General features: G+C 60.7%; 1 protein-coding gene across 1 annotated transcript; it reads left to right on the top strand.

Annotated features, from left to right (window-relative positions):
* The first annotated feature begins 3385 nt into the window (after nt 1-3385).
* On the top strand, nt 3386-25087 carry EIF3B (eukaryotic translation initiation factor 3 subunit B). Its single transcript, XM_062179869.1, has 19 exons — nt 3386-3788; nt 7411-7603; nt 8517-8636; nt 8794-8851; nt 8938-9066; nt 9276-9433; nt 12463-12594; nt 12670-12736; nt 13142-13188; nt 14669-14879; nt 16871-16943; nt 17951-18073; nt 20132-20210; nt 20915-21053; nt 22294-22419; nt 22839-22916; nt 23554-23662; nt 23862-23977; nt 24674-25087. Exons 1-18 carry the CDS (start codon nt 3401-3403, stop codon nt 23963-23965), a joined length of 2334 nt encoding a protein of 777 aa, XP_062035853.1. The 5' UTR covers nt 3386-3400; the 3' UTR covers nt 23966-23977; nt 24674-25087.
* The last annotated feature ends 972 nt before the right edge of the window (nt 25088-26059 follow it).

The following is a 26059-nucleotide window of genomic DNA, read 5'->3' as shown; positions in this document are numbered from 1 at the left end:
AAAGCTGGGAAAACCCCAAACATTCCAACACTAAACACATTTCTAACTAACGGAGGAGAAATTGTCATGGAAATTAGAGACGATTTGTGGGGTAAAACCCAAGCCGTGCTCCACGGGGAATCTGTAGCCCTCACCCCCCCACGTGTCCCCTGTACAATCCCCCCCCCCCCCACCTCTCGCCCGGGGCGTCCACAGCCTTCCCGGTCGCTGCTCAGGTTATTCCACAAGCCTTGCAAAGGGTTCTTTTCCTATTTTTCCTAAAGATTTATTTATTTGAAAGACAGAGCTACAGAAAGAGGTAGAGACAGAGAGGTCTTCCATCCACTGCTTCACTCCCCAAATGGCCCGCAACGGCCGGAGCTGTGCTGATCTGAAGCCAGCTGCTGCTTCCTGGTCTCCCACACAGGTGCAGGGGCCCAAGCACTTGGGCCATCTTCTGCTGCTTTCCCAGGCCACAGCAGAGAGCTGGATCAGAAGTGGAGCAGCCAGGTCTTGAACCGGCACCCATATGGAACGCCGACACTTCAGGCCACAGCGTTAACCCGCTGTGCCACAGCGCCGGCCGCGATCTTTTCCTAATTTTATCGCCCTATCTGCATGAGCTACAACTTCTCTGCTAAAAAAAGAGAAAGCTCTCATCAACTATTTGGCTACCTTAAAATACAAAGGTTAAAGCAGAGAGCGCCTTTGAGTACTTTCAGAATGGGACCACGCCCCAGCAACATCACATCGAACTGCGACCAAGAGCATCCTTTACTGCCAGACAGCATCAGCCAAGGGATGCAAAACACGAATTACGGACGCCAATCGCCTGCAATTTTCTATTCCTTTGGGGCTCAGATTGATTGAGCAGGGATCTCTGGACCCTGGCTCCTGCCTCCCTCTCTTTGAAAAAGATTTATCATAGGGGCTGACGCTGTGGCGTAGCGGGCAAAGCCACCGTCTGCAGTGCCGGCATCCCACATGGGCGCCAATTCAAGATTTAGCATAACATTTCAAGCATGAAGTTGAGAGACTGTTACAGTTACAAACCCACAAGAACATTTTTAATCCAACAGCGCCAGCCCTGCTCACCCTCACCCATTGGTGTTTCCAGTGCGTATCTGACACACTTAGCCAGTGCTGTAACAAGATACCGGATGCCAGGGTGGGCAGCTCGGGCTCCCAGACCTCGAGGCCGAGAGCAAGGAGCTGGCAGGCATGGTTGCTCCTGAGCCACCCGACTTGGATGGGATTGGAGCGCCCAGGTCTGAGACGGCTCACTCCTGTGGCTGGCACTGGCCGGCAGCGCGCTCGCTCCACCCTGGGGCCCCTCAGGACATGGTGGCTTTGGTCAGGCTCAGCGAGCCACCCGGCAAGCCCCGTAGGAGGGCCTGGCCTGAAAGGCACACGGCACAGCACCACGAGCGCAAAGTGAGGAACCAAGCTCGCCCGTGCTGAAGGGGTGCAACGTCCGGCTTTGTTTCAGAAAGAAGGAGTGACAAAGGATTTCCGGATGTCAGACCGGGGACACAAGCCACATAAACAAACACGGGTGCTCCCCACAGTCCCCCCGTGGTGCCTGCCACACAGCCGGTGCCTGCACAATTGGAGTACCAGTCACAAGCACTTTTTAACCTTCCCACATATATTAACAATTTAAAAAAAGATTTACTTATGGGGCCGCCGCCTGCAGTGTGGGCGTCCCATATGGGCGCCGGTTCGAGTCCCCGGCTGCTCCACTTCCGATCCAGCTCTGGGAAAGCGGCGGCAGATGGCCCACTCGCTTGGGCCCCGCACGCACAGGCAGACCTGGAACAAGCTGGCTCAGTCTGGCCCAGCTCGATCTCGCCGTCTCTCCCCCCTCCTCAAATAAAGTAAGTGAATCTTTTCATTTATTTGAAAGCCCGGCTCGCCCCGCAGCAGGTGAGCCCCAGGGGCCGCTCACTGATCTGCAGGCACAGGGAAGCAGGCCTAGGCCCTGCCCCTCCCTGGGGCGCCCAGCCCGTGGTCCACGCGGGCCCACTCTGCGGCCAGCCGTCCACAGCAGTCGTCCCACGAACGCCGCGGGCCGCTGCTGGCCTCTGCCACGCTTCCCCCAGCAGACGGGACAGGGCCGGGACCCGGGCCCCCTTCACCTGCCGCCGGGGAGACTGAGGCAGCGGCGCCGCGCCCCTCCCAGCGCGGTGCGAGCTTTAAGGCACCGGAAGTTGTTTTTCCCCAAAGCAGGAGCTACTATCGAACACACCGAAGGTGAAATTTTAACCACTTTCCATTCATCCCCCTAAAGGTTAACGCTCACTCTCACGCTCCCTCCCCAGCCCCCGGCAGCCCCCTGGTTCCTCCACTGCCTTCCCGGGCCACAGCAGAGAGCCCGATCGAAGTGGAGCAGCCGGGGCTCGAACCGGCGCCCACATGGGAGGCCGGCGCGGCAGACCAGGGCGTTAGCCCGCTGCGCCACAGCGCCGGGCCCAAGCCCCCGGTTCTTAACGAAGACGACGGGAACACGGCCCCGGAGCGGCAGCCTCCGAGCCGGCGACTCGGGACCCCACACGGCCTCGCCGCCGCCGCGGCCACCCCGGCGCGCTCCCGGCCGCGTCGCCCCGCCCGCGCCCACGTGACCCGCGCTCTCCCGCCTCCGCCGGGCCGAACCACTGCGGCCACGGGCGGGGGGGGGGAGCGGCGACAGGCGGCTTGGCCAGCGGCGCGGCGGGGCCGGGCCAGGAGAGTAAAGCAGCGGCCGGACGCTTCTGCGTTGCGCCAGGCAGTCGTCTTTCCCGAAGCGCCGGCCGCCTCCGGCTCGCCGTGGGCTCCTGGAGTATTTTGGAGTGGTCGGCTCTGCTGTCCAGTCAGTGGACGAGTCTAAAAAGCCGATTCGTAAAGGGGGAGTTCGGTGATGGAAGCTGAACGGTTTGTCTGGCCAAAGACTGAGACGCCCTCAGCAAAACGGCCTGTTGAGCGGGCAGTTTCCCACGGCGTTCATTTTCCAGTTCAGAGTCTGTCTTGGTCGATGCCGCGGTCGGCCCCGCAGGTAGTTCAGTCCATCGCGTAGCGCCCGACGGGAGAAGGCGGGGAGCGGCTGCCATATTGGACGTGACCATTCGCTACGGCAAGCGGGGGGAGTAGCCGCTCCCACTGGGTTCATAGGTTGCCGAAACGACTTTGGTCTTTGCAGCTGAGCATCTTCCAGTCACAGCCACATCGGCATCATCCACTCTAGACGCACGTCTGCGGACTCGGTGTGTTCCGGACTCGGCGAGGCGAGTCGGGGCGTTGTGGTGGCCCCCCCGGCCCCGGCGCTTTGGTGCGGCCTCCCGGGCGCACGCACGTGGCTCGGCGCTCGCCGGCGCGGCGCGCGGGGCGGCCTGGGAGTGGCGGCGGCGCGGCGGCGGCGGAGCTCGTGAGGCGCGGCGTCGGGCCCATGCAGGACGCGGAGAACGTGGCGCTGCCGGAGGCGGCCGAGGAGCGGGCCGAGCCCGGGCAGCAGCAGCAGCCGGGGGCGGAGCCGCCGCCCGAGGAGGAGCCGCCGCGGCCCGCGGGGGCCGAGGACGCCGCCGCGGAAGCGGCCGCGGAGGCCGGGCCGGAGCCCGACGTGAGGGCCGAGCCGGCCGAGGCGCAGGAGGCCGTGTCCAGCCCGGCCGAGCCCCCCGCCGCGCTCCCCGCCGAGCAGGCCCGCGACGAGCCGGCCCCGGCGTCCGAGGCGGAGGGCAGCGCGGCCGAGGCCGAGCCGCGGGCGGTGGAGAACGGCGACGCGGACGAGCCGTCGTTCAGCGACCCCGAGGACTTCGTGGACGACGTGAGCGAGGAAGGTGAGGGGGCGCCGGGGCCGGGGGCCGGAAGTGCCCGCCTCCGGGGCTGCGGCCCGGGTCCCTGCCCTGGCCCTCGCGGGGCTTCCGGCAGCGGAGCAGGTGGGAGCGCCCGGCGCGGCTGGACGCGTGGGTTCCGGACGCGGTGCCTCCTGACGGTTCCGAGCTTCCGGCCGCTGTCCGCCCCCCGTGCCCGGGAGCCGGGCCGGGCACTCTGTCCTGGCCTCCGAGACGGGCGCAGGGCCCACGCGCGGGCCAGCTGCCGCGGCCTCCGGGCGCGATGCGGGCCCCGTAGCCCCGAGCCGACGGGGTGCTGAGCCAGTGTTGCTGGGGCTCCCGCCCCGCTCCTGCCCGGCTTCTTTTAGCGCAGCGGTTTTGCTCGTTTTGAGCCTTGGGTGCGCACTGAGCCAGAAAGGCGTGGAGAGAGCCCCTCTCGTGGACAGGGGGTTCTGTCCGAAGCGGGCCTGGGGCGCCTGTGTGGCCCCGGGGGCGCAGCGTTCCCCGGAGGGCGTGGCTGCTCCCGCGCTGTGGGTCCCGTGGGAAGGGCCGCCCTGCGGGGTCTTTGCCGCAGCGGGCTGAGTGTGGGGCCGAGTGCGGGGCCGGCTCGGGGGCACACGCGCCGGGCGGTGCCCTTGGTGTCCGCGCTCACCGCATCCCGCGTGGGCACCGGTTGGGGTCTCGGCTGTTCCGTTTCCTGTCCGATTCCTGCCGATGGCCTGGGAAAAGCAGCGAACGGTGGTCCGAGTGCTCGGGCCCTCCCCCGCGTGGGAGACGGCGTGAACTCCGGCTTCAGCCCGGCCCAGCCCTGGCTGTGCCGCTGTAGGGAGTGAACCAGCCGATGGCGGATCTCCCTCTCGGACCCTCGAATGAACAAATCTTTAAACCTCTTTGCAAACGTTAGCCATTGCCTCGTCGCTGGCTGCCTCCGCATTGCCGATTGGTTTTGCGATTTCTCTGCTTCCCCTTCGGCCAGGAGTGGCCCGCGGGCGGGGGTGATTGAGGGTTGTCAAGGGCAGTGGATTCATTGGCGCCTTCCCGGGCCTGGGCAGGTCCTTGCCGCCTGGATCGCACTGAGCACCTGTGGGGCGGCTCCTGCAGTTTGTGTAAAAGCTGGGCTTCCTGTTGTAAACTCGTAAATTCGGATCAGGCTTGGCAGGCTTACCGTGTACGCTGAGTGTGTTTTACAAGCGACCCGAGCGGCCTGGCGTCTGCAGCGAGGGTGCCGGTGGTGCCGGTGGTGCCCGGCCCAGTCTTGGCGTCTTGGAAATTCAGTCTGCAGGGGCCGGTGCTGCCGCGCTGCAGGTTAAGCCTCTGCTTGTGGCACCAGCACCCCATGTGGGCGCTGTGAGTCCCGGCTGCTCCACTTATGATCCAGCTCTCTGCTGTGGCCTGGGAAAGCAGTAGAAGATGGCCCAAGTCCTTGGGCCCCTGCACCCACGTGGGAGACCCAGAAGAAGCTCCTGGTTTCTGGCTCTGGATCGGCCCAGCTCCAGGCCTTGTGGCCATTTGGAGTGAGCCAGCGGATGGAAGGCCTTCTCGCTGTCTCTGTCTGTCTCTCACTCTCTAATTTTGCCTGTCGAATACATAAAATCTTTAAAAGAGATTCAATTTACAGTTTTTTAAGGTAACATTTTTACTGTCGTTCATAAAAGTGTTGGTATTAATTAGAAATGGTTTATGATGGACCTTTCCTCGAAATTAAAAGATCTTCCTCCTCTGGAAAGACCTTCGTAACGTTTTACTGTGAAAATTTCAAACCTATACTCCACTTCTGTTTTTCAGGATTCATTTATTTACTTGAAATGCAAAGTTAGAGAGGCAGAGGCAGAGAGAGAGGTCTTCCATCTGCTGGTTCATTTCCCAAATGGCCGCAACGCTGGAGCTGGGCCAATCCAAAGCCGGGAGCTTCTTCGGCGTTCTCACATGGGTGCAGGGGCCCAAGCACTTGGGCCATCTTCTACTGCTTTCCCAGACCACAGCAGAGAGCTGGACTGGAAGTGGAGCAGCCGGGACTCGAACCACGTCCATATGGGATGCCGGCGTGTAGGCAGCGGCTCTGCCCTCTGTGCCACAGCTGTTGTTTGACGGTCCCCTCGTGGGGGTTTGAGAGGTTCCTCTGTGCCCCAGCACCTGAGCTGTCACTTTCTGGACGGCCTAGCATTTGTACCGGATTTGTATTTAGAAGGTGAGGTTTACTTCGATGTCGTTGGTGCCCAGCCCTGCTTCCTGCAGGTCCGTCTCCAGCAGGTGGTCAGAAGGGCCTAAGGCCTGCGTGAGCCAGCTAGGGGTGGATCGCCGGCCAGGCCCAGCCTCCAGTCCGCCTTGTGTGTCCGTGTCCTGTCTAGCTGGCTGTGGAGTGGAAGCTTGAGTGCTGGGGCTTGGGCTGTGGTGCAGCAGGTAAAGGCACCGCCCGCAGTGCCATGTAGGTGCCGGTTCATGTCTCAGCTGCCCCACTTCCGACCCAGCTCTCTGCTATGGCCTGGGAAAGCAGTAAAAGATGGGCCAAGTGCTTGGGTCCTCTACCCGCGTGGGAGACCTAGAAGAAGTTCCTGGCTTCAGATTGGCCCAGCTCCGGCCGTTGCAGCCAATGGAGTGAACCAGCAGAGGTCAGACCTCTTTCTCTACCTCTCTTTCTCTGTGTAACTCTGACTTTCAAATAAATAAGTAAATCTTTAAAGAAAAAAAAAAAAAAAAGCTTGAGTACTTAGGTTTTTTTTGTTTTTGTTTTTCTTTGCAATTTATGTATTCAAAAGGCAGAGCGGCAGAGAGAGAGAGTGAACTTCCATCCGCTTCAGGCCCCCAGTGCCCACAGCAGCCAGGAGCCGAACACGTTATCCTGGACTCCCATGTGGGTGGCAGGGACACAAGTCCTTGGGCCATCATCTTCAGCCTTCCCAGGGGCATCAGCAGGAAACTGGATTGGAAACAGAGCAGCCAGGACTCTAACACTGGTGTGGGATGCTGACAGCTGGAACTTGTGCACTGTAATGCCCGCTCCCAAGTTTTAGGTTTTTAAAAGTAGGTGGCTACAAAGAAATTTTTTTAAAAGATTTATTTATTTATGGGAAAGTCAGAGTTACACACAGAGATGGAGAGGCACAGAGAGAGAGGTCTTCCATCCACTGGTTCACTCTCTAACTGGCCACAATGGCAGGTGCTGCACCGATCTGAGGCCAGGAGCTCCATCCAGGCCTCCCACGTGGGTGCAGGGGCCCAAGGACTTAGGCCATCTTCTACTGCTTTGCCAGGCCATAGCAGGGAGCTGGATGGGAAGTGGAACAGCCGGGACATGAACTGGTGCCCATATGGGATGCCGGCACTGATTTAGAAAGATCTAGTACTGGGTTTTCTTCAGATTTTTCTGGGTTTTCACTGCATTAGTACCCACGTTGTTGTTATTTCAAGCACTCCAGTGCTGTGGGAAATGAGCTGGTGTCCTCAGTGTTTGCGATCCCAGACAAGGCAGTGTGAAGAGTCGGGTCTTCTTGTTCGTAGTTGTGTGTCTCCACAGGCTAGAGAGAGAGCACTTGGCGTATTCGGTTTGCTTCTTGGACGCTCACACTCAGCTACTGTGTGACGTTGCTCCTCGTGGAAGCAGGCACTGACCCCTGTGTGTCTGGAACAGAGTTGCTGGGAGACGTGCTCAAAGACCGGCCCCAGGAGGCGGACGGGATCGACTCGGTGATCGTGGTGGACAATGTCCCTCAGGTGGGGCCCGACCGGCTGGACAAACTCAAAAATGTCATCCACAAGATCTTTTCCAAGTTTGGGAAAATCACAAATGACTATTACCCAGAAGAGGATGGGAAGACGAAAGGGTGAGTCTCGCCCCCCTGGAGGGTTTGAGTTTCCCACGGCGCAGGCGGTGTGGAAGTTGAAGTTGCAGTCTTGTACCAGCCTCCCCTCGTACAAGCGTGGAAGCTGCTTTGCTGTCCCTAGGATGGGCGTGGGGCATTGTGGGAAATGCTGTCCTGTGTGCCGTGCTGCCCTCCTTGCTGGTTTGCACGTCTGCCAGTGTGTGTGGAAGTTCTGCATCCCAGACTTCCTGAATGACGTGTAACTCTCCAGATAGGCCGTAGCTGGGATCCCGGAACTCCATCTGGGTCTCTGGAGGTGGCAGGGACCCAAGTACTTGAGCCACCACCCCCTGCCGCCCAGGGTGTGCATTAGCTGGAAGCTGGTGTCAGGAGCCAGCGCTGGGAATTGAGCCCAGGCCCTCTGACGTGGGATGTAGGCGTCCCTAGGCCGAGCACCCGCCCGAAGCTGATGGAGCTGTTAGAACTACCTAGAGGGTGTGTCTCTACAGAAAGTGGCCCGATATAGGTAATGCTGCCGGCGTTTTCTGTCGTGGGAGGCAGGTTGAAGGATAGCTTGTCTGGCCCTCAGCTGCTTGGGTCGCATGTGGAGTTTTAATCAGATGTCCTCTGAGGTCCTTCACCATTTTTCCTCTCACACGGAACACTAGCCTCGCTGAGATCATTCACGCACCTTAGCCTCTGTAGTGACAAGGTGTGCAGTTTCAGTCTTAATGTACAAGCGTGTCAGGAAACCATCACGACCGAGATGATGTCTCCCTGTGTGCACTGTGAACTAGAGCTCTGGACCTTGGGTGGGGACTTTCTTCTCTTGAGGGGGCTCCTGGGCTGGTCCTTTGTACCCAGTTTGGCTGCCTGGGGGTGTGGCAGTGAGGCTGGGGGCTGATGGGGATGGGGGCTGGTGCCTGTCGCTCAGGTACATCTTCCTGGAGTACGCCTCTCCTGCCCACGCCGTGGACGCTGTGAAAAACGCCGACGGCTACAAGCTCGACAAGCAGCACACGTTCAGGGTCAACCTCTTCACCGACTTTGACAAGTGAGTGCAGACGCTTAGCGCTCCTAGCGGGTGTGGGGCCTTCTGGGCTGCCCCGTGCTTCTGACCAGTCAGAGCGTGTCCTGTCCTGCCTGGGGGGTGGGCAGGGAGGCAGGACTGTCCAGTCTCTGCTGCTCAGCAGTTGCTGACTGTCCCCCAGGTACATGACGATCAGCGACGAGTGGGACATTCCAGAGAAGCAGCCTTTCAAAGACCTGGTAAGTGGTTCAGCGGTGCCCTGGGCCCGGCCGCACGGATCTGTGGGAGAGGGGCTGTCCGCAGGTGCCTGCTCTCGGTCCTCTAGGGGAATTTACGTTACTGGCTCGAGGAGGCGGAATGCAGAGACCAGTACAGCGTGATTTTCGAGAGCGGGGACCGCACTTCCATCTTCTGGAACGACGTGAAGGACCCGGTCTCCATCGAGGAAAGAGCGGTGTGTATTTCCCGACGGGGCCTCCTGCGTCGCCTGTGGGGCCAGGCTTCCATCTAACTGACGGGCGGGCGGCCCAGGCACATTCAGTGTGAGGTCGAGGACGGAGTGGATGGGCTTCAGTCAGGAGCTTGAGGGATTGGGGGTGGGGCGGGGTGGGGCGTGGCTTCTGGATGTTGTCCTCTGAGCCTTGGCACTCCCTTTCTCCGCAGAGATGGACGGAGACGTATGTGCGTTGGTCGCCTAAGGGCACCTACCTGGCTACCTTCCATCAGCGCGGCATTGCCCTGTGGGGTGGAGAGAAGTTCAAGCAGATCCAGAGGTTCAGCCACCAGGGGGTCCAGCTTATTGACTTCTCACCTTGCGAGAGGTGAGCTGCTGGGGAGGCGCGGGGGGGTCCCTGCGAGAGGGGAGCTGCTGGGGAGGCGCGGGGGAGTCCCTGCGAGAGGGGAGCTGCTGGGGAGGCGCGGGGGAGTCCCTGCGAGAGGGGAGCTGCTGGGGAGGCGCGGGGGGGTCCCTGCGAGAGGGGAGCTGCTGGGGAGGCGCGGGGGGGTCCCTGCGAGAGGGGAGCTGCTGGGGAGGCGCGGGGGAGTCCCTGCGAGAGGGGAGCTGCTGGGGAGGCGCGGGGGAGTCCCTGCGAGAGGGGAGCTGCTGGGGAGGCGCGGGGGAGTCCCTGCGAGAGGGGAGCTGCTGGGGAGGCGCGGGGGAGTCCCTGCGAGAGGGGAGCTGCTGGGGAGGCGCGGGGGGGTCCCTGCGAGAGGGGAGCTGCTGGGGAGGCGCGGGGGGGTCCCTGCGAGAGGGGAGCTGCTGGGGAGGCGCGGGGGGGTCCCTGCGAGAGGGGAGCGGCTGGGGAGGCGCGGGGGGGTCCCTGCGAGAGGGGAGCGGCTGGGGAGGCGCGGGGGGGTCCCTGCGAGAGGGGAGCTGCTGGGGAGGCGCGGGGGGGTCCCTGCGAGAGGGGAGCTGCTGGGGAGGCGCGGGGGGGTCCCTGCGAGAGGGGAGCTGCTGGGGAGGCGCGGGGGGGTCCCTGCGAGAGGGGAGCTGCTGGGGAGGCGCGGGGGGGTCCCTGCGAGAGGGGAGCTGCTGGGGAGGCGCGGGGGAGTCCCTGCGAGAGGGGAGCTGCTGGGGAGGTGCGGGGGAGTCCCTGCGAGAGGGGAGCTGCTGGGGAGGCGCGGGGGAGTCCGTGCCCTCCCCACCTCCTGCGGGCCTTCCCCGTCAGTGATGCCACCTGTGTGCTGCCGTGGTCTCAGACCTGGACAAGTGGAGGGAGCCTGCAGAGGGCCCGTGGCCTGTTCCGCAGTCTGTAGTCGGTGCTGTCGCCCTGGCGTTGTCATCTCCATGGCCTGCTGAGTGCATGCAAGCTCTGTCCTGGGCCGTGGCGGGGAGTAGTTGAAGTGTGTGTCCCTAGGAATGGGGAATTCTGGCTGCCCATTTGTTTCGGTATAGGTGTTTTTTTTTTTTTTTTTTTTTTTTTTGAAGCTTTATTTATTTGAACGAGAGAGAGCCTTCCATCTTTTGGTTCACTCCCCAGGTGGCCACAGCACCAGGGCTGAGCCAGAAACTTCACCCAGGTCTCCCACGTGGGTGCAGGGCCCCAGATATGTGAGCCAGCAGACGGAAGACCTCTCTCTGTCTCTCCCTCTTTCTGTAACTCTGCCTCTCAAATAAGTCTGTCTTAAAACATCTCCTACAAGTGTGAAGCAGGCCCACATGCAGACGCTCAGCCTGACCTCTGCCAGGCAGCATACAGGTCCAGGAGGCAGGTGTGGCCTCATCTCTGGCCGCTGTGGAGTCGCTGGGTCACCACACGGCCACACGGCCACGGCTGTCCACTGAGAGCAGGACTGGGCTTCGTGGCGCTCGCTGTGTCTCCAGTGCTTTGCACAGTGCCCAGCACGTGAGAGGCTCCGATGGCTGGATGGTTTTGGTTATGTGATTTGCAAGCAAAAAATCTGTTTTTCAAGTTAGTTGTTTAGTTTTTATAGCTCAAAGATTGTCCTTCAGATCTGAGTAAGGAATTTTTTTTTTCTTTTGAAAGGCAGAGTGGATAGTGAGAGAGAGAGAGAGACAGAGAGGAAGGTCTTCCTTTTTGCCATTGGTTCACCATCCAATGGCCGCTGTGGCCGGCGCATCTTGCTGATCCGAAGCCAGGAGCCAGGTGCTTCTCCTGGTCTCCCATGCGGGTGCAGGGCCCAAGGACTTGGGCCATCCTCCACTGCACTCCCGGGCCACAGCAGAGAGCTGGCCTGGAAGAGGGGCAACCGGGACAGAATCCGGCGCCCCAACCGGGACTAGAACCCGGTGTGCCGGCGCCGCAAGGTGGAGGATTAGCCTGTTAAGCCACGGCGCCGGCCCTGAGTAAGGAATTTAATAGCTTTCGAGTGGGGGTGACTTTTCAAGCCATCGTTGTTAACGTAGCTGATCAAGCTGTCGAGTTTTCCTGGGAGAGGAAGTGGTCATTGGAAGCCTAGGAGAGGAGCGAGGTCTGGTTTGGGCTGTTTGTGTTCTGGCTCTGGTGAACGTTGCACCGCGTGTGCTGTTGACTTTGCCAGTCTCAGTGAGGCGGGCACAGACAGCGTGTGGGAGTACACGCTGCCCCGCCCGCTAGCTCACTCCCACAGCGCACCCTGACGCAGTGAGAGCGCACCGCGTGGGCAGAGTGCCAGCTGCAAGGGTCTTGGCTGCCACTGTCTGCAGTGCTCTGTGTCTGCGCCCAGCGGCTGCTCCGCTCTCCACATGCGCATGTGCGAGGTCGTGGTCTCCACGTGTGGACACGGTTCTGTGTCTGCGCCCAGCGGCTGCTCCGCTCTCCACGTGCGCGTGTGCGAGGTCGTGGTCTCCACGCGTGGACACGGTTCTGTGTCTGCGCCCAGCGGCTGCTCCGCTCTCCACGTGCGCGTGTGCGAGGTCGTGGTCTCCACGCGTGGACACGGTTCTGTGTCTGCGCCCAGCGGCTTCTCTGCTCTCCACGTGCGCGTGTGCGAGGTCGTGGTCTCCACGCGTGGACACGGTTCTGTGTCTGCGCCCAGCGGCTTCTCCGCTCTCCATGTGCGCGTGTGCGAGGTCGTGGTCTCCACGCGTGGACACGGTTCTGTGTCTGCGCCCAGCGGCTTCTCCGCTCTCCACGTGCGCGTGTGCGAGGTCGTGGTCTCCACGCGTGGACACGGTTCTGTGTCTGCGCCCAGCGGCTTCTCCGCTCTCCACGTGCGCGTGTGCGAGGTCGTGGTCTCCACGCGTGGACACGGTTCTGTGTCTGCGCCCAGCGGCTGCTCTGCTCTCCGCATGTGCGAGGGCCGTGGTCTCCACGTGTGGACACGGTTCTGTGTCTGCGCCCAGCGGCTGCTCCGCTCTCCGTGTGCACGTGTGCAGGGGCTGGTGTCACACAGTGCCCCTGTCTTACAGGTACCTGGTGACCTTTAGCCCCCTGATGGACACGCAGGATGACCCCCAGGCCATCATCATCTGGGACATCCTCACCGGGCACAAGAAGAGGGGCTTTCACTGTGAGAGCTCCGCCCACTGGCCTATTTTTAAGTAAGTGGAACAGAGCAGTTCTTCTCTGTGACTTTTTGTTGTGGCGGTTACCTGGTAGTTCTGTCTTCTCCTTAGGTGGAGCCATGATGGTAAATTCTTCGCCAGGATGACCCTGGACACCCTCAGTATCTACGAAACCCCCGTGAGTGGTCTTGGTTGCCTGAAAGCTGTCCCCTTGGTTCCTGTCCTCTGGGGTCACTTTGCTTGAGGGTGTGGTCCCTGCCTTCCTTGAGGTGGAGCGGCACAAAGGGGCTGCGTTGGGTGCACCCCTGGGGTCCGGGGTGATGCTGGGTCGTCAGGCCTCACGGCTGCAGTGGCCACAAGGAGGCCGACAGAAGTGGGGCGGGGTCTCAGCAGTGGGTGCTGGGTCAGGCCTCGTGGCTGCAGTGTCCACAGGGAGGTCTCAGCAGTGGGTGCTGGAGGCTGTTCTGCCAACCTGTGTGCTTGCCCCACTCCCAGGCGAGCTCACCCGTGGTCTCCTTTGCTTTTGAAAACTGTCACTGAGACACTGCGTGATCTGACCCACTGTCCCCTTGTTTTTGGACAGTCCATGGGTCTTCTGGATAAGAAGAGCTTGAAGATCTCTGGAATAAAGTGAGTGTCTGTGTTGGACTCCGCCGTGAGCTGTGCCAACACACAGGGTTCACGTCCCAGGGCTCTGAGGCTCCTGTCCTCCGTCACAGCCTTCCTCCTACTCACCCTTGTGTGGCTGAGGGGCAGGGGCTCTGTGGGCCTCTTATGTAAGGTGCTGACTTTGTGTGGGAGGCCTCTACACTGGGCCCGGGCCCCTGCCAAATGTCCCCCGCGCGCCCTCCCCTGGGGCGTGGAACTGGAACATGGAGTTTTGGGGAGTATCAACCTTGGGGTCCCTGCAGCTGGCTTTCCATACTAGCTTTCCTTCTGCGAGTACCCAGCTCTTAAGCCATTGGTGGACGGCCATGGGCACTTGTTCTAGACAAGACCAGGGCGCAGTAGGCTTGCGCTGGCCACCGAGTGAGTGGCCCCTTGTTCACGCAGCCACACTGTCTTGGGTCCGCACGCTCCTCTGTGCTTGTGAGCTGGGCAGTTGTGGCCTCCTCGGGAAGAGCCGAGCTCACAGGTCTCTGGTCCTCTGAGCTCTGTGAGTGGGGTCTGGTAGACTCCCGTGTTTCAGCTCACTTTGCTGTCAGTGGAGACTGGACATTTTTATTTACCTGAAAACTCGGGGTCCGGCCTTGTGGTGTCGTGGGTCAGTTTGCCTGCAGCGCTGGCATCCTGTCTGGGGACCTGCCGGCTGCTCCACCTCCAGGCCAGCTGTATGATAACGCACCTGGGAAAGCAGTGAGGAGCGGCCCGAGGTCTTGGGTCCCTGCCACCCACTGGGGAGACCCAGGCGGAGTTCCCAGCTCCTGACTGTCACAGCCACTGGGGGGTGACCAGTGCATGGGAGGTCTCTGCCTCTCCCTGTTAATCTAGCAGCCTTTCAAGTAACTAAGGAAATAAATAATAAAAATCAGCCCATCTTGAGCCAAACATAAAACCCAGAGCTGGTTGACTTCGCAGTAGTGAACCACCAGCGTGGCAGACACGTTGTATTTGCTGTTCTTTCTGTTCCCACATTCTTTCCATTACAAGAAAACCAAGTGTTGGTTCTAGTGAAGGTGCACGCGTGTGAGTTCATGGACTCCGTCACGGCCTCTGTCCTGCAGAGCCGCTCCTCGGGAGAGGGACTCGCCCGGGTCTTCCTCAGTGCTCTCGAGTCTTTGCTCTTTGGCGTCTGAGCTGCTCTCTACACAACACGTAGCTGGATCTGTCGGCCTACAGTTCACGCACTTGCTTGGTTGCAGCTGTGTGTGGCCGAGAGCGTGGAGGGTTGAGGAGCGTGGTGGGGTCTGTTAGTCTCTGATGACAGTGGGCAGCGACGGTGACATCTGTGTCAGCTTTCTGACTGAAGCCAAGTCTAGTGATGCTCAAGCGTGCCATGAGCAGTCGAGCCGCGTGTGGACTGCCCGGGCTGTGCCTGTGGCCACGGCCGCAGCAGCTGCTGGTGCTCAGTGTGCCAGACTGAGCTTTTGCCCTCGGTCTTGTCCTGCAGAGACTTCTCTTGGTCCCCCGGCGGCAACATCATCGCCTTCTGGGTGCCTGAAGACAAAGACATTCCCGCCAGGGTGACCCTGATGCAGCTGCCGAGCAGACAGGAGATCCGCGTGCGGAACCTCTTCAACGTCGTGGACTGCAAGCTGCACTGGCAGAAGAACGGAGACTATCTGTGTGTTAAAGTAGACAGGACTCCAAAAGGCACCCAGGTGAGTGGGTGCCGGGGGCTCCGAGTCAGGGGATGTTAGTGACTGTCTTGTGCAAATCCACGGGTCCTCTCAGACCCAGCGGGGACGGGTGAGCAGCAGTTCGCTGGTGTCACATCCAGGGGGTGGGGGTGGGGTATCCAGCGGGGGCGCAGTCACTTCCTTTTCAGTTTAAAGATCTGTTGACTTGTGTGAAAGGCAGAGCACCACAGAGAGAGAGAGAGAGAGAGAGATCTTTTTTTTTTTTTGGGGGGAGGGGGGACAAAGAGACAGGTCTTCCTTTACCATTGGTTCACCCTCCAATGGCCACTGCGGCCGGCGCATAGCGCTGATCCGAAGCCAGGAGCCAGGTGCTTCTCCTGGTCTCCCATGCGGGTGCAGGGCCCAAGCACTTGGGCCATCCTCCACTGCCTTCCCGGGCTACAGCAGAGAGCTGGCCTGGAAGAGGAGCAACCGGGACAGAATCCGGTGCCCTGACCGGGACTAGAGCCTGGTGTGCCGGCACCACAGGCGGAGGATTAGCCTATTGAGCCGTGGTGCCGGCCTAGAGAAAGATCTTTTATCCACTGGTTGACTCCCCACATGGCCATCACAGCCAAGGCTGCCCGTCGGGACTCCATCTGGGTGTGTGAGGGTGGCAGGAGCTCAGGAGGCTGCGCATCTGCAGGAGGCTGCGTCAGAAGTGGAGCAGCTGGGACTCAGATAACGATAATGGATGCAGCGTTGCAGGCCACACTTAGCCCGCTGTGCCCACGCCAGCCGCCGTGATGACCCTGCTGGACACATAGCCGCCCCTCGTAGCTGAGCGCGCACGCGGAGCAGGTGCCTCTCCTGGGCACACAGCGCCTTCATGTTGCAGTAGAGTGAGTCTGCTGTTTCCTGTGGACGTGCTTTGCGCAGATCTGCACCCGGGCTGGCTTTTTTTCACATTTCTATTTAGCACAGCAAAATGTAGCCTAAAGGGGCCGGCGCCCTGGCTCACTTGGTTAATCCTCTGCCTGCGGCGCCGCCATCCCATATGGGCACCAGATTCTAGTCCTGGCTGCCCCTCTTCCAGGCCAGCTCTCTGCTGTGGCCCGGGAAGGCAGTGGAGGATGGCCCAAGTGCTTGGGCCCTGCACCCCATGGGAGACCAGGAGAAGCACCTGGCTTCCCGGCTCTGGATTGGTGCAGCTCCAGACGTCACAGCCATCTGGGGGGTGAACCAATGGAAGGAAGCCCTTTCTCTTTCTCTCACTGTCTAACTCTGTCAAATAAATTTTTAAAAAAAGAAAAAAATAGCCTAGAGTTTGCTTTTCTATTTTTTGAGATTGACTTCCCCTGATGTAGTTAGCCAGCTTGGTGGCTTTTTGTTATGTTCACAATGGTGTACGGCCAAAGCCACGTTTTCCAAAATGTTCCCACGCAGAGGACGCTGCGCGCCTGTCAGCGGTCGCACTCCACAGCTCCTGTAGCTCCTGGCAGCCTCTGCTTTTTCTGTCTGTCTGGCTGACTCCACTTGGGACGTCTTGTGTCGATAAAACTGGGGCTGGCGGCCTTGTCCGGCAGCTGCCACACACATAGGACATCTGTGTGTAGCGTGTGCGGAGCTGTGTTCATTGTCATAGCTGAGCAGTGTGCTCTGTTGCTGGGCGGCCCACGCTTCACCATCCTTCTGTGGTGGACGTTGGCCACTGAGGGTTGTGCACAACCTGGCGTTCTGTCACAGGGACTGCACCAGGACAGCGTGGTGGTCCCAGCAGTGCGGCTCCAGGGCACTTGAGTCCACTGCGGGCCCTCGGCAGGTCAGCCTGAGGGAGCCTGGCGTGGCTGTAGGACGGCCCCCTTGGGTAGAGCTGCGTGTGGCTTAGCTGCAAAGGGCTCTTTGTCCCCACCTCCCTGAGACTCTGATTTCAGTCACTTGAGCTCCTCGCAAGTTCATCGCATGTATAGTTAATCTCTTATTATATTAATAAATTATAGTTTTGGATGTCACCTTTTTATTTTTTTATACAGGGTGTTGTCACAAATTTTGAAATATTTCGGATGAGGGAAAAACAGGTGCCTGTGGATGTGGTCGAAATGAAAGGTGAGTCCCATTATCGTCCTTCCGTGGTTGTGTCGGCTCTGTCCTGCTGACCTCCACTTTAAAACTCCGGAGCGCCCAGGGCACATGCCGAGACGGCTCCGAGCGGGAGCAGCCATCTCTGAAGCACGAACGTGTAGACAAGTTCAGGTGTCGGTTTGCCCCTCGCAGCCTGTGAGGTGCCCCTCGTAGCAGAGGCGTGGGGGCCCTGTCGCTGCCCACACCAGCTCACTGCACAAGCACTTAGCCTGGGGCGCAGACTCCCAGCCCATAAAGCTGCTTCGCTTTCTCCTAAGGGTTGAGAAGGAGAGATCTTCCATCCTCTGGTTCACTTCCCAAGTGGCTGCAGTCAGCTGGGGCTGGGCCTGCCTGAAGCCAGGAGCCTGGACTTCCATGTAGTCTCCTGTGTGGGGCACAGGGGCCAACTTCCGCTGCCTTTCCAGGCTCGTCAGGCAGGGAGCTGGCTCAGACGCAGAGCATTGCCCGAGACGCAGTGTGACAGTGGCAGTCCATGAGCAGTGCCCAGACGCTGTGCCAGCCGCTGGCCCCGGCTGCGTCTCCGCTGTCTGTAAAGCGGGCTGCTCTTTGTGTGTGTTTTAATTAGTTATTTATTTGAAAGAGTTAGGGGAAGAGAAAGGTCCTCCATCCACTGGTTCACCCCAGACGGCCCCAGCGCCGGCAGCCGAGAGCTTGTTCCATGGGTGGCAGGGCCCAGGCATCTGCTAGGTTGTCTGTGGCGTACAGCCGGCGGCGTGCAGGTTAGCCGGCTGCAGGGTTCTGATTCTGAATCCCACATGCAGTTCTGCAGTAGGCACGGGGTGTGGGGTCCCCGGCTCCGCACAGCCCCCGGGGTGACTCGAGGAGGCGGGGTTTCCTGTGCTGCAGATGGCATCTCACACATCTGGGGCTGGGTCCTGCTGCGCCGTTGCTCTGGCCGCACGGTGAGGCCACCTCGGGCCACACGGTGGCAGCTGTTCGGAATGACCGGGGGCCATGTCTTGCTGCCGTAGAGACCATCATCGCTTTTGCCTGGGAGCCCAATGGGAGCAAGTTCGCCGTGCTGCACGGGGAGGCGCCGCGCATCTCCGTCTCTTTCTACCATGTCAAGAGCAACGGGAAGATCGAGCTCAGCAGTGAGTGGCCGGGCCCCTGCCTGCCTGGGGGCTTGGTCAGGGCCCATGGGGACGTCGGGCTGGCGCGGTCACACTTGTGGTCCGGTCACACTTGTGGTCAGGCCTGCGTTCACACACAGCTGGGTGCGCTGTGGGCTTAGATGCCTCACAGATGCAGACAAGGGGTGCTTCGTGTTCCTGGGGTGTGGGCCCCTCGCCTTAAATTCGTGTTGCTAAGATTTACCACCTTCTCCCTTGTGTGTCGGGGGCTGGGGCTGGGGCTGGGGCTGCTGTGGGCTAGGGGTCACTTCCTTGGATACCCCCCTGCCCCTTAGTCTGAGGCAGGGTCCTTTGCCCGGCCTCTGGGCTCCCTGATCTAGTTAGTGGGCTGGAAGCCACCTCCCTGCGGCTGTGGTCCCACAGCGGTGCAGCGCCCCTCTCCCCCCTCTCCTGAGGGCGGCTGTGTCTGGGCTCCCGAGGCGCCGTGGCGGTGCAGCGCCCCTCTCCCCGCCTCTCCCGAGGGTGGCTGTGTCTGGGCTCCCAAGGCGCCGTGGCGGTGCAGCGCCCCTCTCCCCGCCTCTCCCGAGGGCGGCTGTGTCCGGGCTCCCGAGGCGCCGTGGCGGTGCAGCGCCCCTCTCCCCCCTCTCCCGAGGGTGGCTGTGTCTGGGCTCCCGAGGCGCCGTGGCGGTGCATGGCAGTAGCTTGCTCCCTCCTGAAAGTCTCATTCTCGCTGTGGCGTGTGTGTGGTGGCCTCGGGCTGTGCGCACACCGAGTACCTCCCCCGGGAGTGTGGCGGCCCTGCCGCGTGGAACCGCACCATGGGTTCACCCCAGTCCTCAGAAGGAGCTCGTGGGCCCCAGAGGCAGCTTTTCCGGAGAGAAGTCTGAAGAACTCCGTCCTCCCTTGGCCGGAGCTTGGCACTGAGTGACAGAATGAGTTGTTCTGTGACACTGGATGCGCTTCATTGCTCTGCGGTGTGAAAGTCAGGCAGTTGGAGGCCACGAGGAGACCTGTGCTCTGCGAGCAGAGGTGCCTCCCTCCGTGCTGAGTGCCGGCGGCCCTGCCTGGCACGCTCCCTGGCACGCCAGTGGCACTCGGCGCTGTGCCTGCGTGTATTCCAGGGCTTCTGTCTGTTTTCCCCTGACAGTTCTTCTGTAACGCGTTCTAGTTTCAGTGAGGTTACTTGAAAGGCAGAGACCTCTCCCATCTACTGGTTCACTCCCCAAATGTGTGCAAGGGACCCTGAACTCGGGGATCCAGCCGCGTGAGCCATGGCCACCGCCACGGCCACCGCCACGGCCTCCCAGGGCACCCGGTCCGTTCTGGCCTGAGAACCCCGCCCTGTCGGGCAGTGTCCTTCGAAGCTACCCTGCTCCCCGGTGATTGTTTGGAGGTGCCACAGGCCAGGAGGAGACAGCCCACGGTAGAGTCCCTGGGACAGTGGAGATTGGTTGTGACGGATGAATTTTCTGTCCGGTTAACGTAGTGAAATGAAGAAGCGGTGTCATAGTTTCAGCGCACCCCTGTCCCTTTTTCCTTCATTTTTTTCAGTGTGGAACACAGCTTCAGGTGTACTGAGATGGGTTTTCCAAAATTGCTTTTTTTTTTTTTTTTTAAGATTTATTTATTTATTTCAAAGAGTTACATAGAGAGAGGAAAGGCAGAGAGAGGGGTCTTCGGTCTGATGGTTCCTTCCCAGATGGCTGCAACAGCCGGAGCTGTGCCAATCCCAAGTCAGGAGCTTCTTCTGGGTCCCCCATGCAGATGCAGGGGCCCAAGCACTTGGGCCATCTTCCACTGCTTTCCCAGGCCACAGCAGAGGCCTGGACCGGAAGAGGAGCAGCTGGGACCAGAACCGGTGCCCACGTGGGATGTTGGCGCTTCAGGCCAGGGCATTAACCCGCTGTGCCACAGCGCCCCCTCTCCCCCAAATTGCTTTGAGAGCCAGCAAAGGCATGGGCTGTAGGTGGAGTCCTGACCCAAAGCCCCTTGTGCCAGATCCACCATAGTGGGCCGTGGGCAGTGGGCACCGTGTTGCAGAGACTTTAACATACGGGTGCTTGCTTGCTTTCTTTCCAGAGATGTTTGACAAGCAGCAGGCGAACACCATCTTCTGGAGCCCCCAAGGACAGTTTGTGGTGCTGGCCGGCCTGCGGAGGTGGGTGGCCCAGCTGAGCCCATCCGTGTGGTCACAGGGAAAGGTGGGGGTGTCCTTGTGTCAGTAGATGAGACCCCTTCACAGCGCTGTGTCCATACACTCCGGAATGCGGGCCGAGGGCAGGCAGGGTCCGGGCTGGCGCACAGGTGTCGTCCTCCGTGGCCTGCAGACCTGCACCTGTGGTGTTCTCCCCAGCATCCTCTCACAGGAAAAACAGACCTCAGGGAGCGGTGTGACTGTTCCCTTCTGGCCGTTGTCACGACGAGCATTCCAGAGCACAGTTTCGCCTCTCCCGTTTCCTGCCGTTCCAGTGAGGCGGGTACATGGTGGAGAGGATGCCCTCTGCTGCCTGCCCCACCTCACTGCACACCGGGGCCGGGCCAGGGGCCGGGGAGGGGTCGTCTGGCCAAGACAGCCATAGGCAGCACTCGACATTGAGTGAGTCTGCAGAGGCTAGTTTGTAAGTTGGTGCTTTCCTATGGCCCACGAATGTTAGAGATTCCCAAACGGCCCCTGCCGTGGAGGCGGAGCTCCGCCCTCATCCACCCTGCAGCCTGGAGGTGCCTTGGCCCCCATAGGTGCGGCCCGTCTCGTCTGGTGATTCTGTGTTGGCTGGGAGCAGCTGAGGTCACAGGGTCTCAGTGGCTGCTCCCTGGTGCTGCCCGTCACCGCGCCATCGTGCCCTGTGTCACATTGCTCCGCAGCATGAATGGTGCCTTAGCGTTCGTCGACACCTCAGACTGCACGGTCATGAACATCGCCGAGCACTACATGGCCTCCGACGTGGAGTGGGATCCGACCGGGCGCTACGTGGTCACCTCTGTGTCCTGGTGGAGCCACAAGGTACAGGCACTGCCAGGCTTGGCTGCCAGGCCCGGCTTCAGCTCCCTGTCTCATCAGGAAGCCCTGGCTTGAAGCTGTTCTCTGTGTGTAGCGCAGAATAGGTCGGCGGCCATGAATACAGGAGGGTGCGGGTGGCAGAAGAGGCGGGCGCCAGGAGGAGCTGTGTCCGCCTAGGGCCAGGGACCCCTCCCTATAAGGAGTCGAGTGGTCGGGGAGCGGGAGGTCCCCGCCTAGGGAGTTTGACGTCTCTGCTTCCGGAGGTCCGGTGCTGGTGGGCATGCAGGCCGGCCGGGAGTCCGCACGCGCTCAGTGCTACCGTGCTGGAGCTCTGAGCTTCATGTCTGGTGGTGATGGTGCTGATGGAGTGGGATGTTGGGCTGGGTGCCGACAGACAGGGCCCGTGGGTGAACTGGTGGTTGTGTGTGGTGAGCTGAGCACCCTGCTTTGGCCACCATGTTTAGGTGTCACCGCAGTGAGGCTGTCGTGATGCTTGTATTAAAAAGTTGACATGCTCGGTTTTAGAAACAAACACTTAGCTTCCCAAGTGCTTGTTTGCAACAAGGAGATTGTGCCAAAGGGGGCTTCAAGGCACTGCCTCTGTGGGGAGGTTTCGTTACGGAAAGAGAAGTGAGCAGAACTCAGCAGTGTGGCTGGTGATGGAGCTCTGTGTCCCGGCCCACGCTGCTCGTCGCAGACCAGGGGTAACAGGCCTGTGCTCTGTGCGGCGCTGGTGTCGCCCTGTGCGCCCAGCACCCGTGATTCGCCCCGTCTTGTCTTTGCTGGCACTCCTCGCCTGGCTGGAATGACAGCAGAGGACGGGGCCACGGCTTCATTCCCTGATGGAATGCGAGCCCCGGAGCATCGTTGGCAAGTGCGTTCTTGGTGCCGCTGGCCCTGCTCACCGTGAAGATCGTGGTCTCAGCTCTGGTGCCGCTGGCCGGGGTGGGGGTGGGGGCAGCTCAGCCATCGACGGCCCTCTTCTAGGTGGACAATGCTTACTGGCTGGGGGAGGGCCGGGCAGCTCAGCCTGGTGACGGCCCTCTTCTAGGTGGACAGTGCTTACTGGCTTGGGGAGGGACGGGCAACTCAGCCTGGCGACGGCCCTCTTCTAGGTGGACAGTGCTTACTGGCTGGGGGAGGGACGGGCAGCTCAGCCTGGCGACAGCCCTCTTCTAGGTGGACAGTGCTTACTGGCTGGGGGAGGGACGGGCAGCTCAGCCTGGCGACGGCCCTCTTCTAGGTGGACAATGCTTACTGGCTGTGGACCTTCCAAGGACGCCTCCTGCAGAAGAACAACAAGGACCGCTTCTGCCAGCTGCTCTGGAGGCCGCGGCCCCCGACGCTCCTGAGCCAGGAGCAGATAAAGGTGTGTGCCGGCACCAGGCCCGGGCTGTGGGGATGGAGACCAGCGTTCACAGGGGACGCCAAAGTGCTACACGGTCACTGAGAACTAAACAGAAAAGAGCAGTTTTCAAACAGTAAACTTCAAATTTGCATGGACTAGAAGGGTGGATGAAAAGATGCCAGGGTGTATTACAAATTCTTGGAGGGATTAGAAGAGACATATTTGGGATTTACATAATTAGGGGAAATAGGCTTACGGTATTAGGTGGCAGCGTAATTCCCAGACAGGCCGCTGTGACAGCGCGGCCCGGAGAGGCGGAGCGAGCACTGGGGCCTGTGTTCCATCTGCTCTGGGGATGTCATTTCGTGTTGGTGACTTTGAAGATTGCTTTTGTGGTTCTGCTTTGAATGCTAATCCTGACTGACTGGTCTTTGTTTCAGCAAATTAAAAAGGATCTGAAGAAATACTCAAAGATCTTTGAGCAGAAGGACCGCCTGAGCCAATCCAAAGCTTCCAAGGTCGGTCTTGTTCCCAGGACTTGGGCACTGCGGAGCTGGGCGTTCTGTCGTGGCTGCTTCTCCCCAGACACTGTGTGGCCTGTGGCCACAGGGCTGACAGCCACAGGCAGATGTGTACACAGGCACGTGGGACTGACCAGACTGTGGCTACAGCCATGGCTGCCTCCACTGTGGTGGGTGGGGGGCAGGGGCAGTGGCAGAAGAGGACAAAGCGGAGGATTAGCCTAGTGAGCCACGGCGCCGGCACCCCGGGTTCTAGTCCCGGTCGGGGCGCCGATCCTGTCCCGGTTGCCCCTCTTCCAGTCCAGCTCTCTGCTATGGCCAGGGATTGCAGTGGAGGATGGCCCAAGTGCTTGGGCCCTGCACCCCATGGGAGACCAGGAGAAGCACCTGGTTCCTGCCATTGGATCAGCGCGGTGCGCCGGCTGCGGTGGCCATTGGAGGATGAACCAATGGCAAAGGAAGACCTTTTCTCTCTCTCTCACTGTCCACTCTGCCTGTCAAAAAAAAAAAAGACAAAGCGAGGCATGGCACCAGCGTCTAACACAGTGTCTATGCTGGTGTGGGCAGGTGTGGGCTGGGCTCCTGTGGCCATGCAGTGGGCCATGTGGTCACTCTGACTCCACTGTCTGCTCAGGAATTGGTGGAGAGGAGGAGAGCCATGATGGAAGACTTCAGAAAGTACCGGAAAGCGGCCCAAGAGCTCTACGTGGGACAGAAGAACGAGCGTCTGGAGTTGAGAGGAGGTAACAGGAGGATTCCTTGTGTTGTCCAAGCGCTAAGAGGCCTCTTCCTGGCCTGAGGCACGTGGGTGTCCACAGCGGGGGGCCTCGCCCAAGGATCCCAGCCCCTGGGCTGGCTCCATGGGTTTGTGTGCCCACATGTGGGACCTGGAGGCTGCCCGTTGTCGGCGTCTGCCCCACGGGGAACCTGTCCTTTCTCCAGGTGTGGACACTGACGAGCTGGACAGCAACGTGGACGACTGGGAGGAGGAGACCATCGAGTTCTTTGTCACTGAGGAAATCATCCCTCTGGGGAGTCAGGAGTGAGCCGAGTGGCAGGTGCGGTGACTCTTCACACCGGGGCTTGCTAGTGTCGCTGCTGCCTTTGTCCCCTAAATTTAAAAAAATACCTGTTTAAGGTAGAAGCCAAAATCCAGTTACAGGTGCCCAGGGTTAGGGAAGTGTGGGATGCGTGGAGCCCTGCCTTGGGTGCGAGTGGAGCTGCTGTCTGAGCAGCTAAGAGGGCAGCTGTGGCCTCGTGGATCTCGGTGTCCAGGTGGAGGAGGGGCTTATCCCTGCCCTTCCAGAAGGCTTGACTTGTGGACTGCGTGAGAATGCACGAGAGAGGGTTGCCGGGCCGCCAGGCCTCCCAGCACCGGGCGGTCCCTGCCTGCCTGAGACAGATCTTTCAAAGCTGGGTGAGGCGTGCGGGCGTGCACGAGCTGCTGCTGTGACAGCAGGGCCCTCCGTGTGGGCCGCTGTGCCAGGACAGCAGCTGTGTGGACCACAGCGGGGACAGGAGGTGTACGAGCCACTGTGGGGACACGAGGTGACTTGTTGGTGCCCGGTTGTCACTTGGTTGCTGGTCCTGGGGCCAGGAGTGGCTCCCAGCTGGCTTGAGTGGGCCGCGTGTTGAAGGCTCTGGTGTTGCACAGAACAGAGCGGGTTTCCCAGCCCTCTAGTCCTGGACTTGGCTGGCCTGGCTGCTCAGCTGCTGTCATGGACAGAGAGTCAAGGGTGGTTCCTGTGTTGCAGTGTTGTCACCGTCTGGCCCAGGACAGAGGTCGCCTCCTGCGGAACTCTGCGCGACCCCTGCAGCGCGGCCTGTGCTCCCTCCGGACCGTGACTGCCCCGGACTCCCCGGTCCACACGCTCTGTGCCTTCAGACCCCTGGGTCTCGAGTGGGGGAGGCTGAGAGGCACCACTTGTCCCTCGCTGTGGGGCTTCTCTTCTCCATGCCTCCGACATCTGCTGCTTAGCCTGGAGGTGGCGTTTGCAGGGTGTGCCATCCACAGCGAGTGACGCTTCTGCTCAAGGACTCCTGTCCTGTGCGAGGGCCAGCGTGGAGACCAGCGAGGGAGCCGTGCGCTGGGCCTGTCCCCACCATCAGGTTGGGGCAGGTTCTCAGCAGGTTGAACGTGGAAATAAAAGCAAACCTGTATGGCAAAACTGTCTTTCTCCTGTCTTTGCACACCCATAGCAGCGTTGCCTGCCATACCCGTCTCCCTCCCCCAGTGGTCAGGGTCTGCCTGCCAGGCCAGGTCCCCTTGGCGTCACGACGCTGGCTTGTGGCCCCTGCCCTGTGTCTTTCCAGTCAGCCCAACACCACCGCCCCGGCTGTTTGCTGTGAGAAGATGCTTGTGTTCCCGCGAGAGTCCTCGAGTCTGGTGCGCACAGTTGGACGGACGGCGTGTTTGTTCTAAGAGCTGTCAGCCAGCCACTGTTAACGAGCCCTGGACCCTGGCCTCTGAGCTGCTGGGAGCAGAGTGCGGGTCTTCTCACGGCCTGGGACCTGTAGCCAGACAAAAGCAGCCTTGCGGAGGGGGCCGGGCCAGGGGTCCCCTCCCACCTGCAAGCAGCTGACTTGGTTTCCCCAGGGCTGGGAGGTGGTCCGTGCTGCAGCCCGCCGCGTGCTCGCTGTCGGCTTCGAGCTCCAGTGCGGGAGGGCAGATCGTCCCGTTTCTGGCAGGAAGAAGGAAGGCACACGCTTGTCACTTGAACAGGTTTTAACCGCCTGGGGGGTTTGGCACCGCTTTGAATTTGCCCATTGTGCTTGTTTTCCTTCCCCGTGAATAAAGACTCCTGTCGCTGCTCTGACTCCGCCTCGCCCAGGGCTGCTCTGGGCTGCTTCCTGACCCTTGCGCCTGGGCTTGGTCCTTGTTTGCATCTGGCCCTCCCTGGTCTTGTCTCCGGAGGCTGGTGTGGGTCCCCAGCAGACCTGAGCCTCCAGCAGTTTCCTTGTGGGCCAAGGCCAGAGGCTGGAGCCCTCGCTTCAGTGGGAAGGGCGGGGACGGGGACGGAGAGGGCGTTCTCCCCACCTTTGCCTTACTCACATGAAGGGGTTTTTGGGAGCTCCATGCTAGCCTGGGTGCCAGAGGAGAGACGCGTTCCCAGCCTTACACGGTGGACTGCCACAGGGGC

Source organism: Lepus europaeus, chromosome 21 (assembly GCF_033115175.1).
Source record: "Lepus europaeus isolate LE1 chromosome 21, mLepTim1.pri, whole genome shotgun sequence".
Lineage (NCBI taxonomy): Eukaryota > Metazoa > Chordata > Mammalia > Lagomorpha > Leporidae > Lepus > Lepus europaeus.
This window is presented reverse-complemented; position numbering and strand designations above follow the sequence as displayed.

What these genes read in the sequence shown, in the direction of transcription:
- EIF3B (XM_062179869.1), top strand. Translation starts at nt 3,401, where the DNA reads ATGCAGGACGCGGAGAACGTGGCGCTGCCGGAGGCGGCCGAGGAGCGG. An exon ending in TCAGTATCTACGAAACCCCC is followed by an intron (nt 12,737 to 13,141) that starts GTGAGTGGTCTT and finishes GTTTTTGGACAG; the next exon opens with TCCATGGGTCTTCTGGATAA. An exon ending in GCCAATCCAAAGCTTCCAAG is followed by an intron (nt 22,917 to 23,553) that starts GTCGGTCTTGTT and finishes CTGTCTGCTCAG; the next exon opens with GAATTGGTGGAGAGGAGGAG.